This window comes from Zeus faber, assembly GCF_960531495.2.
Source record: "Zeus faber genome assembly, chromosome: 13".
Classification (NCBI taxonomy): Eukaryota; Metazoa; Chordata; class Actinopteri; order Zeiformes; family Zeidae; genus Zeus; species Zeus faber.
The window spans coordinates 30,107,685-30,123,357 of record NC_137198.1 but is presented as its reverse complement, the minus strand read 5'-3'; the positions used below and the strand labels follow the sequence as shown (position 1 = coordinate 30,123,357).

Sequence of the window (15,673 nt, the reverse complement as noted above, 5' to 3'; positions counted from 1 at the left end):
GGCTCCCGCAGAAGCTGAAGGGGTTGAACTCGTGCTGGTTACAAGTGATCGTTTCCCCAACATGAAGCATCGAGTGCGCCAAGCAGACGGTATGGAGAGTGACGATGACGAGACAGTCTGCACGGTCAACAGTGCACCCCCGCAACAACGACTTCGGCGGGGAAACGAGAGGACTGCCAGGCGGCCAACGGGGGGGTGCTACGATGCAGAGAGCCGGGCCACATCGCATGCTATTGCCCAGCACAGCACAAGCCAGCGTTAAACTACAACTGGCTGGCACAGCAGAGGAACTGCCACCTGTATGAAGCTCCTCCTCTACCAGACCGGGCCTGAGGCTCAGACGTCTGGGTCGGGCTCAGGGGCTGTACCTGGACTGTAACCTAAACGGTACGCTATGCAGAGCCCCGGTGGACATTGTGTCCACCATTTCTATCATCTGCCCCGGGACACTTCCAGGCACAAGCAACCCGATACCGCGAGGCTGGGAGCTCGCCAAGCACCGCATCATGACAGTCACCAGACAACGCACCAGAATGCAGGGGAAGAGGGCCCTTCTAGTGACTGTTGCTAACCGTGATGTCGACCACAAGTTCTGGTTGGCCAACATACAAGACGCCTGCATTATCGGGCTGATCAAGTGGGGGGCTGTGGTGGATGTGGCCGGAGCCACACTCTACTTGGGTACTGAAGCCATAGCGCTTCACTGCGGGCACTCATGCTGCTGCCACCCACCGGTGCCCAGGACGGCACATGGCGGTTCTGCGTTGACTACTGCCTGCTTAACGAGGTCTCCTGCAAAGACTCTTACCCCCTACCTCGAGTTGATGACACCCTCAATTGCACCGCTGGTTTCCACTAGTTCAGCTCCCTCGACCTGCGCAGCGGCTACTAGCAGTTAGAGCTGGCACCAGAGGCACGCCCAAAGACCGCCTTTTCCATCAGCCAGGGACCGTGGCAGTTCAAGGTAATACCATTTGGTCTTTGCAACGCTCCAGCCACCTTCGAGCGCCTGATGGAGAGTGTCCTGACCAGCATCCCCCAGGACCACTGTGTCATCTATCTGGATGATCTCCTCGCCCATGCTGCAGATTTTGAGAGCGTGCTGACCAATCTGAGGGATGTCTTCCAAGCCATCCGCCAGGCCGGGCTCCGTCTTCATCCAAAGAAGTGCCAGCTGTTTCGACAGGAGACATTGTTCCTGGGCCATGTCGTCAATGCGGCTGGGGTTTCAACGATCCAGCCAAGGTAGCGGCAGTGAAAGACTGGCCCGTTTCTCGCAATGTGAAAGAGCTGCGAAGCTTCCTGGGGATGGCTTCCTACTACCGACAGTTCGTGAAAGACTTTGCCACCATTGTCAGCCCTCTACACCAGCTGACACAGAAGGGTCAGGCGTTCCAGTGGGGGGAGGACTGTTCCTGTGTCTTCACAAAGCTGCCATCGGCACTCATCGAGGCCCCTGTGCTGGCCTATCCAGACCTGCGGAGACCTTTCATCGTGAACACTGACGCTAGCGACATGGGTCTCGGAGCAGTGCTGTCTCAGGAAGGTGAACAAGGTGAACATCGCCTACTTCAGCCGGCCTGAGAGAAATTACTGTGTCACCTGTCGGGAGCTGCTGGCCGTCATCCAGGGCCTCCGCCATTTCCGTCCATACCTCTACAGGCAGAGGTTCCTTCTGCGCACTGACCATGCACCCCTTACCTGGCTCCTCAACTTCAAAGAACCAGAAGGACAGCTGGCCCGGTGGCTAGAGACATTACAGGACTACAACTTTGAGATTCACCACAGTGCTGGCCGTCTTCATGCCAACGCCGATGCACTGTTGCAATGGCCCTGTCAGAGTGCAGGCACTTTGTTTTTCTTTTTTTTTTTTTTAACCTGTGCTGTCAGCATGCTGGGCATACATCAGAGTATTTTTATGCCATTGCATTCAGGACAGAGTTAGTCTGCAAGTGGCATTCAAGTTCTCAACCTGCAATGCAACTCTTTATTAATTCTTAAATCATCAAGAAGTGCTGCAATAACTCTGTCCTGTGGATGACCTGTAGAATGACAAGAGCACAGTTTTTGGTTATAGAGAGCCACCACCAACCCCCCTCTTTGGCGAACTATTTATCATAAACAACTGATCACTACTCCAAACAACATTTACACAAAAACATGAACATTGGATGACAACATGTATTGAAAAACAGTGAATAAGGTCCAGGAAAACTGGAACTACAACTGGTCACGTGGCCACCCTACGGCTGCAGGAAAGCCCTGTGTACACTGCCCTGCGGCCACAGAAGACCCCCGGGCCCCCAGAGAACCTAGAGGGCCATGGAGCAACCCCCACACCCAGCCCCAAGGAGCATGACCCAGTCCCAGGGAGCACAAGGAGACCCCGCACCCCAGGGGCGCACACATACAACCATGCGTTGCATTGACATTTCACTGCATATATGTATGAAAGTATGTATATGTGACAAATAAACCTCTTGAATCTTGAACCCCCTGGTGCAGGCACAAGATGCAGCCGCCGGCACAGAACTCGGGCCACGGGCGCAAGGCACGGGCGCAAGGCACGGCTGCGGGCCCGGATCCTGGCCCTACGGCGGTAGACTGACACCCTGCTCGAGCTGCCCGACCTAGGGCGAGCCGGCAGGAACCCCATGCCCACCCACGCCCCGCACAAGGGGGAGGCCCGCCCCACCGCAGCCAACCAGACGTGAGTGCCAAGTGCCCATACACGAAGCAGCGTGTGCCAAGCGCGGGGCACCTTGATGTCACACCCCCCCCCCAACCCCCGGAGATGCCGGCAGGTACACAGGCCCTCCACCACCCCCAGCACCAGGGCGCACGGCCACAGAGAAGCTGCGCCGCAGAAGCAAAAGGCCAACAGCCACCCCCCACACCCCAACCCACAACGGCAAGCAGTCCACCCAGGGGGCCCGGAAGGCACCCGGCGGCACTCTCCGCAGCCCCGCCAGGTCGCAGCACATCCCAAGCCACCAGGCGCAAGCCATCAGGACTCCAGCCAGGCCGGAAGGGGGGGCCCACCTGACCACCCCGGCAAACCACGCCCCCACACCGACCCGCCAGCGACCGGCCTCCTCGGGAAAAATCCCAGTGCTCAATGTGTGCTGGTAATTGCAGTTAAAATTGCGGGGTTGGGGGTGCGAGTCCTTCATGCAAGTCGAACCCGAATCAATCGCACCCCTCCTGTCCCGCAGACCCTGGTCTGATGGAGTGTTGTTCGGAGTAGGATTGGTGTGTGAGTGTATGTGTTCTAAACTAATATGAGTGGGATTACAATTTTGGGACGGACGAGAAGCACGCTTTGGCAGGAGCCTGACAGGCAAGACGGCAGCTGCCCGCCACATCCCCACCCACATAGCCTGCACCCCGCCCATCCCACAAGCCCTCTGTCTATTGTGTGGTGTATGTGCTGAGTATGAGTTTTGGCACTGGGAGAGATAGGCGAGTCGCGACCGGATCGATCCAGGAGCGCAGCAGGCCGGGGAGCAACCACGCAGACCCCCCCCCCCGGACCCAACCATGCCCCATTGCCCCCACCTCCCGTACCTGGTGGCAGCCAACCTACAGCAATAGCCAAGGGCGCAGAGCGTCTGCCATGCGCCTTCACCATGTCGGAGCAGCGCCGCACCCCCATCAGGCCCCTGGTCAGCTCCCAGCCGCAGAGCATGCAGACTACAGAACAGAGGGTGGCAGACGGCACCCCCACCCACAGCCCAACCCCCCAGCGACGAGCGCCCCGCGCAGGGAGAGCATTGGAGGGCAGGTTCCCCTGGCAGCCCACTGTGATGACAGGAGACCGCCCCCCACGATAGAGGCCACATGGTGAGCCCCGCGCGTAACACAGCCAGCCAGAGTTAGCCGGAATGCCTAACCAGAGTGCTGGCACTGTCAGTGCTCCGTGGGACGCCATGCAGCGACGTTGAAGGTGGCAGCTCTACGGGACCGCCGAGCAGACGATGGTCCCCAAGATCCCCCAAGCACGATCAATAACCACAGCGTTGGGAACATTGACACAGACCAACTCCAACACGAGCAGAGCCAAGACCCTGTCCTCTCCTGGGTTCAAGAGCGGTTGAAGGCAGGCCACCGACCAGACTGGCCAGCGGTCTCAGCACTGGACACGGAGACGAAGGCCCTCTACTTGCAGTGGGCCAACCTCATCAACCATGACGGGCTCCTGTATCGCCGCTGGCAGACTCCCGGTGGTCATCGCGACGTCTTCCAACTCCTGGTGCCCCGCCAGCTACGTTCCAGAGTACTCCATCTCATCCATGGCTCCGCAGGGGTTGGTCATTTCAGGGTCACCAAGACGCTTCGTCGCCTTCGGTCCTGCTTCAACTGGCCAGGGTGTCGTCAAAACACAGAGCTCCATGTCCACCGGTGTGACACCTGCACCGCTCAGAAATGGCCGACTCGATATTTTCACGCTCCTCTGCAGCAGTACCAGGTGTGGGCTCCCATGGAGCGGGTGGCCGTGGACATCTTGGGCCCCTTTCCGGCCACAGAACGGGGCAACCGCTATATCCTAGTAGCCATGGACTACTTTACCAAATGGCCAGAAGCCTACGCTGTTACTGACCGGAGTGCCGCTACCACTGCTGCATGCCTAGTGGACGAGATGTTCTGTCGGTTCAGGGAGCTGAAGGAGCTGCACAGCGACCAGGGTCGGAACTTCGAGGCTCAGGTGTTTGCAGAGGTCTGCCGCCTGCTGGGTGTTAAAAAAACGCGGACTATGCCGTTGCACCCACAGAGTGACGGATTGGTCGAACATTTCAACCTTCATTCTGACGAGCCACCAGCAGTGAGATTGGGATCTTCACTTGCCCTTTGGACATATCGGACGCGGCAAGAATCCACTCAGTGCACTCCGGCAGCCCTCATGTTTGGACGCAAGCTCCGCACCCCTATGGACTTGATGTTTGGCCCTCCCCCCGAACCAGAGGTGGCTCCCCCTGGGCGGGCCCGGCGACAGCATCAACTTCCGACAGCTCAGAGACTTTGTGGTGGACACATGGGTTGCTGGGGACAGCTAACCAGCCAGGTGGGGGCAATGTAGCGTGTTGGGAATAGAGGTGGGCAGAGATTTCCCAGCATGCTTTGTTTTATGTGTGTTTTGGGGTTGTTGTCGGAAAGGGGATTGTTTTATGTGTTTTTAGTTACAGTAATGTTAATTGTTATGTCGTTGTAGTGTTAGTTAGCCATGTTATATGTGTTATGAAAGATTGTTATTAGTTTTATGATTGTTGCACCAGGAGTAAGAGTGTGTGTGCCGTTGGTAACCTGCCTGCTGTAATAACAGTGTGTGGTTGTTAATGCTGAGCACTGCGATGTAATAAAATCCCGCTTGGTCGAGAATTCAAATCTCCTGCCTCTAGCTTGCTCGAAGAATCCCTAACTCGCTACTATATATGTGTAAACCAATAGTTGGCAATGTCGAACCACTACAGAGCGAATTTCCGAGTTCACATGGAACGCAGGGTGGACGTCCTGCCCACTGCTTCTTTATTGTCTTAAACTTTCGGCTTCACTTTGACATTTGGAACACGAAAACACAAACAAAACAATTTTTCCTAACACAAAACAAGAAGTACTTTCACTGTCATTTATCATAGCAATTGTGATAACATCATTATGACTCCACACACAAATATAATAAGATTAATGTTATAACTAGATATTATTCAAGACGACACATAACCAAATGATACAATTCAACATGACATAACTAAATTAATTGTCTGTAATTGTCAGCGGTCTGGACCCCTACTATTACTTCTGCCTGGCACCTTAAAATTTTTTGAGTTTCACTTGAACACAGCATCAGCTCCTGCTGTCTGTCGTCTCAAAGCGGACCTTGCCAGGTGTGAAGGGGCATCCCGGAGAAGAAACCTGGACATACAAATTGGATGATGATGGTACAAAGCATCCCGCTCTACAAACTACTCAACTACTACTCGCAGACTTTAGTCAACAAGCTGCTGCTGTTGGGACTAGAACCATCTCTCTGCAACTGGGTCCTGGACTTCTTGACAAACAGACCACAGTCTGTTAAGATCCATGGCGTCTCATCTTCCACCATCACTCTCAACACCAGCTCCCCACAGGGATGTGTCCTGATCCCCCTGCTGTACACTCTCCTCAAATATGATTGCTCTGCAAGGTACCCGAGCAATCATATAGTGAAGTGTGCAGATGACATGGCTGTGGTTTGACTGAGCTCCAACAACAATGAGTCTGTGTACAGGCAGGAGGTGGTAGAACTTGTGGCCTGGTGCAAAGCAAACTCTCTGCTTCAATGTGGGGAAGACTAATGAGATGATTGTGGACTTTAGAAGGAGAGGTCACACCGCCCCCCCTCATCATCAGAGGAGCAGTTGTGGAAATGGTGTCCACCTGTAAATACCTGGTCTGTACATCTCCAATGACCTTACGTGGTCCACCAACACAGCCAGCATCATAAAGAAGTTCCACCAACGCCTGTACTGTTTGAGGAGGCTGAAACGGGCTCGCCTCAGCCCTGCTGTCCTGACCTCTTTTTACCGGTGTGTGATGGAGAGCATACTGACATCCTCCATCACTGTTTGGTATGGGAACTGCTCTGCGCCTGACAAGAAAGGCTGCAACGAGTGGTTTAATCTGCTGAAAGAATAACCAACAGCAGCCTCCCTTCCTTGGAGGATATTTATGTCAGCAGGTGCAGAAGCAGAACATGTATCATGAAGGACCTCATTCACCCAGCACACTGTTCACTCCCCTCCCCTCAGGCAGAAGGCTGCGCAGCCTCAAAGCAAAAGCACAACAAGGCTAAAGTGCAACTTCTTCCCAGAGGCTGTGAGGCTTATGAACTCCCTGACTTAAAGTCTGTCCACTGCACTGGCTAGTTTTATGCACTATAATTTTATTTACGTTTTTTTAGCAATTTCATTACAAATGTTATTCCATTCTGTACGCTGCTGTACCTGGGTAATGAATTTTGTTCCTTCATGTTTTATACATGTTTGAATGACAATTGAATAAACTGAACTCAAGGTATGCCAATGTTCTTCAACTTACGAAAGTTTCCAACAGTTTTTCACAAATTCCTGCTCCAAATTTAGATCGATGTGGATCAAACTTGAACCACAAGATGTCTGAAAACGCCTTGGTTCCAACTAGACCTCAAGCATGTCCATGGGTTAGGCGGTGTTAGGAGGTATGCTGAGTGAACCCAGGTGCAGAGAACAAGGCAGAGGCGAGGTGGCAAAAATAGAGGTTTACTCAAAACAAGTACAAAAAAACTGGGCAAAAACAAATAAGAAGTCTCGGGAGCTTGGAACAAGAGCGTTGTCATGAGGTTAGACAAACTCAAGACTGAGCGCCCGAGGACACAAACGACAGGGTCTAAATAGGGACGACCAAACGAGACACAGGTGAAACATAAAACGTAATGAGGCAGGGTAATCAGGAACAGAAATAGGTGAAGCAGAGCAACCTTGAAAAGGCAGTACTGGCGGCATCTAGTGGCCGATGCCGGTAGGACCCGGGCAAACCCTGACAGGCGGTTGCTGAGCACCAGACACGTCATAGATCCGACGAAGCCAGAGCCAATCTGAATAAGAATTGTATTCAGGGTAGTTCCAACATGTCGTCAGTCGAGTTCCTCCAGATCGGTGGTTCAGTATTGCGGAAAAAGTTTCCGATCAACAACATGCAATCTCACCAAGATGGCACCCCGCACAGACGTATTTTGCAACTGAGAAATCCTTCCGAGCATGCTCAAGTTGAGGGAGTACACAGATCGCCAAGCAGATATAGATTGGACTTTAACTAAAGGAATATAAGATATAAACTCTTAACCATACAAAGTTACGTATTATTCCTGTCCCGGTTCTAACGAGACCTCAACCATGTCTGTGCGTACTGTGGTTGCCGTGTTTCAGACATTTTTAGCCCTAAAAATGCCAAGAAGATTAATAATAATAAAAATCAGAGCAAAGCCAACCTGCTAAACTTGCATTTTATCTGTCACTTCAGGCAGGTCAAGAAATGTTGGCCTATAGAGGGTGTGGTATCTCCCTCTCTCTCTGTATTACATGGGTGGAGGAGGAGAATATTCAACGTGCCCAGTCTTGTCTTGTATAGCTGGTAAATGAAGAAAAAATTCCTGGCTCTGTATAGAAACACGTCATAGGAGGTAAAGAAACATGGGCTCATAGCTGTATACATACAATTTAAACATTTTAACAATGTTAGTTAACAGCATGTTAACTATAGTAAACTCTTTGTAGTGCAGTGTGTGTGCGTGCGCACGTGCCTGTGTGTTGACGTAACAGCTGTCAAATCTGGTTTGGCAGGATTTCTGAGATGGGAGCAATAGCAAGCAATAGAAGCAATAGAAGGAGGAGTAGGAAAGCCAAGACACTTCAGAGAAAAATTTAGTTTACAATAGAAATAGTTTTGTTTCTGTCTTGTTACCTTTCACCTAGGTTTGTGTGCGGATCTTACTTTTGGACCTCCCATCTGTCTGACCGTCGATCCAAACAAGGTAAGGTCATTTCACCGTTTCTTTCACTAATTGTGACGGATTCTTGTAGACAGGATGGACTCAGTTGGGAAATCTAACCAAACTTGATTCTTTTTAACTGTATTTGTCTTGTGAATTGTAACTGACCTGAAAAAAGAAATAAAAATGATATATATATATATATATATATATATATATATATATATATATATCATTTTTTTTTGAATGTGTGTTATTATTCAACCTTGGAGGCTATACTTTCCATTTAACTCCGAGAATTCTTCCCCCCCCCCCCATATTGTTTTGGAGTGAAGATGCGTAAGGAACGTGTGAGTAGTGGTTCCTTTATAATTTACTAGGCAATGTTCATTAAACATGTTTTATATACTGTATACAGTGTATATTGAAACTCTAAGTAGACTTTATGGAGATCTAGAATTGTATTTCCTGAAAAATATACATATCTGATGTAAAATTATACAGGAACTGTTGCGTGATGGCTTCCAAACAAGGAACAATAACAATAAAAATTCTGCCGATTTACACTAATCCTTATGATAAACAAATATAATATAGAAAAGAAAAAAAAATGAAAATGAAAAAGACTTGAAAACTAAAGGGTCATGCCAAAAAATGAAATATAAATGGTCCTGTACAACCACATTAAAATATAGCTACAGGCAGCAATGCACTCACAACCGTCATACATGTCACACCGGAGGTTAGTCGGTGTGATGTTTATGGCGAAACGATGTGCAAGCCTTGTTAGCAAATATAGAGGAATTTAAGGTTAATGTTAGAACTACACTACAATTCAAAATGACAACCAAATGTATTGTCTTTAATGGAATACACCCTTTGTTTTAATCATATAATGGCTATAATTGGCTGTGAACCAGGGGTTGTCATTGTTGTAACCTTGTTTAACTTTTTTGCGCAGCACAGCAAAACAGCTGTTGAAACTGCTTGCATTTCAGGAGTTTGTGTCTTAAATTCCCTTTGTTAAAGTCCCAGAGGAAGGCATCCAGGTGCTTCCTCTCCACATACAGTATCTCGGCGCTGCGAGTTGGCTTGCGGCGGGATGTAAAAACAGAGCAGGATGTGCCGTGTCTCGCAATGATGACCGGATGATGCACTGATGATTCTCTGTGACCAATCAGCTGTCTGCAGTGTTTCCACCTGACCTTTTGTATCACCAACAGAGATAAGAAAAACTGTTCTGTGTGTGGATCAAACTAGGACGACAGCATGTGTGGACTGCCCTGCATACAAATCGTATTCTTTTGTGTCCGTGGGTTAGACGGTTTCTGAGCGCCAGACAGTTTGACATGTGATAATGGGTCCAAAAATAAACAATAAGCGTCCCACCATCCGAGTAGGGCCCCTTATAAACAGTGAAGCAGAAAGATGTACAATACACCTGACATTAAATATAACCTTTTAACAGTAAACAACATTTTGGCAAGAAGCCACCACAACCAATAAATCAATCCATCAGAAGAAGAAAATAAATTAATAAAAAATACACATTCAAAAAAAATCCACCAGAAGAAGGCATACTTTTGCAAAAAGGAAGGATTTTAAATAAAGCCATTGCCATTTCAAACTAATTCTAGGACTCGTAGTGTAATCCACCCAACACAAACACTTATGATATGGATTGCCACTTCAAATCTATTGCATTTCTTTATTCTCATCAGTAGGGTTGGCTGATCAAGACCCAGCCATTTACATTAGACTTCAATTCCGAGTTCAGCTTTACACATCTGAACAATATCATAGAAATGGAGGTAATCCTGGGATCAAAGTGTTAACGGAGAACGATATTCCCATCGCGCAAGGCATAGTTCTGTGTTGTGCGAGGCCGCTCCTATTTGTCTGGAATCTAAATATTTGATTCCTTTCCAAACAGCGAGTACTGTTGTTTACCGAGTACTCCTGCCACACTGTGGAAGTCCAACATTTCAGCATTAGTTTGAGTTTAGACACCACATGTGGATTTTTCTTTTGTTGTTACTACCAGATGAAACCAAATAGCTTAATAATAAGGAATACAAAATTTTTAATTCCAGTAGGGGACACACACACACACACACACACACACCCTTATGTAAGCTGTAATCAAATAGCTTTATGTTTTCAGTAGGCCCAGAATGAATTTGTATTTTATGGCTATTTGTATTTTATAATTAAATTTTTATGATTATTCTAAAAAACATTTCCGGACTGTTGCACCCTAATCGTCTGTGAAACGCACCAAACGTTTCCTTTAAGAAAAATGGAATTGCCAAAAATTGGTTTGTATGAGATTTTTCCAGGTAGCTATGGGAAATTCTGAGTTTTCACAGGAAGAGTCGTGAATTATAACAGAAACAGCCAGAAACATAAATTGAAAGATATACAAAATGCGATACTATGTACAGGATACATTATTGTTATGGGTACAGTTCAGGGTATAAATCATAAATATGAATTCTACTATGTGCTAAGTAGCTTATTATAGTATGTAATACCAGTGATATTTAGTCTCTCTCTCTCTCACTTTTCTTCACTATGATTGGTCTACTGATAAAAGTTATGGATTTTTAATAAAACATTGAGCCATTAAATCTTTTCAGAGCACTCTGTTTAAGTGAAAGCATTGGGTTGCTGTATTTTTTAATGAGTGGCCACATTCTGAGCGTCCTTGTTTTACTATTTGTGTCAAAATAATTGAAACATTGTCAATTCTCTATTTCAGGGTGCATTTGTGTTTCGAACCGGGGGCAGCACAGGCAGCAGGGATGAACTGGTCGGCTTTGGAGAGCCTGCTGAGTGGAGTCAACAAATACTCCACTGTATTCGGGAGAGTTTGGCTGTCCATGGTCTTTGTATTCCGTGTCATGGTTTTTGTGGTGGCAGCACAAAGGGTGTGGGGAGACGAAAGCAAAGACTTTGTCTGTAATACCAGACAGGTAAGACAGGGATGACAACAAATCATCTCGAACTTTTATTACATTATTGAAAGCAACAGGACTGCAAGGGATTCAGGCCCACCAAACAACCTGTTCTAGTATTAGATTCTGACAAGGTTCTTTGGGGTGTTATGTTCATTTAAAGTCATTACTTAAAAATTAACTGCACTATCAAGTCATGACATAGAGTTCACGCAAGGATGAATCAGAGTCAAGTCGGAGTCGGAAGCCTATTGAGACCATAGCCTATTGAGTCAGAGTCAAATGCGTCTCCGAAGCATATGAAGTCTGAATTTAGTAGGAGTCCGAATCAAGTCCCGCTACAAAGCCTATGGAGTTTGTGTCAAGTCTGACTGCATAGCATATTGAATCAAGTGCAGTAACTCTTTAACTACAATACCCTTTAACTCACATTTCAATTGCTTCATGTCACACAAACATCACAGACAGTATCTGCGGGTTGTCAGATAAGCATTTAGTTATGTTACTGCTTCACAGGGGCGTTGCTAGGATTCAAAGACATCAGGGGCTTAGCACAAGCAGACCTGGCACTGTGGAGGGGGGGCTATTCATAAAACATACAGGGCTGAAGCCCAACTGTGACAACACCCCTTCTGCTTCATAGCTTACTGCTATGGAAACAGCGTTTAGACTTAAGAAGGCAGTATACTCCAAACAAAGAAAGAACTTGAAGGAACTGAGGAAGGAGTACATTGAATGTATTATCTAATGTAAATGTATTGGAACTGGTGAATGGTGGAACTCTGACCGTCCAAATCGTGCACTATCAATTTTCACAAAACCCATATTCAAGAGAAAATTCGAGTTCCTGGCTGTCTGTACATCTTAATCCATTGCTATGCTAATAATAATAATTATAAAATGGCTCTCTAATTTTTGTCGCCCTTGTCAAAACATACAGTACACCGCTCCCAGATAAGATTTTTCTACATTTGTTCATAGAATTGAGTCATGAGCCACTCTACTAACCATAATTACCCAAGCAGTGGTTCTAAAAATGACAGACATCAGAATCATTAAAACACAAAAGGACAAAAATGATTCAAGTATCAACTTGTTAGAACTCCCGCAGAGCACAAACATAGTCTGGAAGCCATAGGACAAATGTGAAAATTTCTTCCCAGCAACTGGGAAGGCCTAAGAGGTATAATCTGAGAATTGTGTATTGAGGCATTTGCCCTGGCTCCAGAACGAATATCATTCCTCACCACAAGAAAATTGCTCGAAATGTTTTGTAACTTTTTCTCTCCCCCTGTCCCCCAGCCCGGCTGTGCCAATGTGTGCTATGACAGCATCTTCCCCATCTCCCATATCCGCCTATGGGCACTGCAGCTTATCTTTGTCACCTGCCCGTCTCTCATTGTTGTGGCCCACGTCAAATACCGCGAGCAGAAAGACCAGAAGTACAATACCTTGAACGAGGGTTCTCACCTGTACACCCACCCCGGCAAAAAGAGAGGAGGGCTGTGGTGGACCTACCTGCTGAGCTTGATCCTGAAAGCAGGCTTCGACACTTCATTTCTATACATTCTGTATCGGATATACCATGGATACGACATGCCCAGGTAAATACATACAAAGGAAATAGCCTCTTCCTTTCAACGCCTAGCCTATCTCACTTGTTGCGATATGGAAGGTTTTTGAAATTTTGACTTTGTGCCTTACCCCAATAGAAGTCCATACACTGCCATTCACTTCCACTGCAAGCTTCTTTAGTCACTGTGTGGAGAATAAAGTTCTCTCCTGAACATGAAGCAGGTAGAAATGCCCTCTGCAACTATCTATTGAAAAAGAACTCTGTTGTACTTTGTAGGCTATCAACTATGAATAAGGGTTAGTGAGTATTTCTCAAAGCACATTGCTGAGACATGGCTAGAAGTAACTGCATTAATGCATCATTAATTGATGCACCAAAAAAAAAAAAAAAAAAAAAAAAAATTGATGCACCACATTATACAATCCTTTCTGATATACTTGGATGGTACATTTCTACCTGCCTAATAACTTAGTTTGTTGTCGGAAGCTCTTCAGTGAGGAGCAGAAAAACAATAAAAATCTCCTGTCTTCTCAGTGACCGGAGGCTACTGGTAGAAGTACAAAAACCCATCATTCATTCTAATATATTCCAATTCACTTCTTAGGTTATCCAAGTGTTCCCTGGAGCCTTGCCCCAACACTGTGGACTGCTTCATCAGTCGTCCAACAGAGAAGAAGATCTTCACCCTGTTCATGGTTGTGAGCAGTGCGGTCTGCATCCTCATGTGTGTGTGCGAAATGATCTACCTCGTCGGCAAGCGCGTCCAAAAAGGCTTGAAAGTCCGTCATTCCAACGAGAGACTATTGTTTGCAGACAGTCATGAGATTACAAGCATTGCCCTGCCAAGATCGCAGTATCCTGGAGTGAATACCATGACCAAAAGCAAGAATTTATGCAGGAAGCAGGAACTCAAAGATGCTATGACGACCCTCTAGGGCATGGAGAGTATGGATTGTCTTTGGTTGGGTGCCGACACAACAAATGTTCTCTTAAAACAGTGGCAGGAGGTTGAACAATCTAATAATCAATAAGTGATCAACCTATGTGACAAATATTCATGTTGACAAGATTACATTTTGGCAGCAAGTGCACAGAAACCCAGCAGGGGGACGAAAAACAACAGCGCTGTTCTTCATAAAAAGGAAATACTTCCCAACCCACAAAGACAAATTAGATTTGTTTTGTTTAGCTGTGAACATTAGCAGGAAGTCAACAAGCTTGAAAATATTCCGGTTAGTCAGTGCAGGGTTTAGAAGTCATTATTCAAAGGTCCAATCATTAACCATGGTTCCATGTTCTAGCACCTACGTCTGGGACCACATGTCACAAACAGAGCACCTGCCTGAAAGAATATGTTCAAGCCTCACTTGGAGAGACCTATCGAGTACCAATTAAATATTTACGGAGGGTCATCACCAGGTTATGGTGTCATGCAACGTTCTTACCAAGTCAGCTGGACGATGTATGGATGGAGATATGGAGGTCCCAACCTAGCATTCCAAGGTTTTATTAAGTCATCAAAGAGCAGCTGTTGAAATTGGAAAGCATCAACACCCACTATACGCAAATAACTCCCAGTCCACAATCTTGTCAAAACATGGTGGCGGTATACTACTGGGATGTTTGAAATTAAAGGATAATTCATTGGATTCCATATTCAAGGCAGATGAGAGCTGCTTTGTCTGGCACTGCTCAGCATGCATTCGATCCTGCTCAAAACATTCCTCCTGAACAATGGTACTCCCTGTGGACAAGCCTAGGTAACAGCACTGCACTGCGCCCTGGTGGTGTTCAGCGATAGTGACTGAAAAGAATGCGGTAGTCTCCTTTTTGCGAGTAATCCAAACCATTGGTGGCCCACTCTGTGTTTATGCAATTTACATTTGTCATGCAGTATAAATGAAAAAACTGATTCTGGAGGATGTCCAGTTTTGTCAAGACATCGATGATGTCATCAGTCCTGGAAGTCTTTTATGTGGCTGTGGGTCGGGTGTGATAGATCTTTATTGCATGCAAAGTCAATGGTATTAGGGTCGTTCCTACAACAGGTTATTTACCTCTAACATGATTGGATTATTTGTAATGGAATGTTAAAAGCTTTATTACTCTTTTAAAAACAAAGTTGCCGAAATATTGTAAAAATGTGTTTTTACAATATAGGCTGTCAATTTATAGAATGAACTGAGAATTTTTCACTTACTTTAATGAATTAGCTTCTAGCTGGACAGCTTCTTGTGTTTACAGTCCTAACAAAAATATCCTTGAAAAATATCCTTTGCGCTTTTTGGAACTTGAATGGGACATTTTTACTTAATAATTAATCATAATTCCATATTTCATGTTGTCTGGCAAAGAAACAGAACTTAAAACAAAACACCTCATCTATCTCAACAAGATCCGAACTAGACTAGCTAGCCAAACAACGGGATGAAAATTTACAAGGGTGGCACCCACCTCTCCCCGAGTGTGTCTTGACAAATAAATACACCGTGCCTGAATGTACAGGGTACCCCAGCTTACCCAGCCCTTTTTCCAGGGAAGAAATGAACATACACAAGACAGGCAGACTTGAGGTGCTGCTGCTGCTGCTGCTGCTGCTGCTGCTGCTGCTGCTGCTGCTGCTGCTGCTGCTGCTGC

The 15,673-nt window shown here is 46.7% G+C and overlaps 1 protein-coding gene across 2 annotated transcripts; it reads left to right on the top strand.

Moving 5' to 3' along the window:
* The first annotated feature begins 8,415 nt into the window (after nucleotides 1-8,415).
* LOC307238960 (gap junction beta-4 protein-like) lies at nucleotides 8,416-15,202 on the top strand. Of its 2 annotated transcripts, XM_080012124.1 has the most exons (4): nucleotides 8,416-8,545; nucleotides 11,265-11,478; nucleotides 12,763-13,064; nucleotides 13,641-15,202. In XM_080012124.1, exons 2-4 carry the CDS (start codon nucleotides 11,308-11,310, stop codon nucleotides 13,969-13,971), a joined length of 804 nt encoding a protein of 267 aa, XP_079868250.1. In that variant the 5' UTR covers nucleotides 8,416-8,545; nucleotides 11,265-11,307; the 3' UTR covers nucleotides 13,972-15,202. The 2 variants fall into 2 exon arrangements, with proteins under 2 accessions (XP_079868250.1, XP_079868251.1); XM_080012125.1 differs by lacking the exon at nucleotides 8,416-8,545 and having other exon boundaries at nucleotides 11,110-11,478.
* Nucleotides 15,203-15,673: the final 471 nt, after the last annotated feature.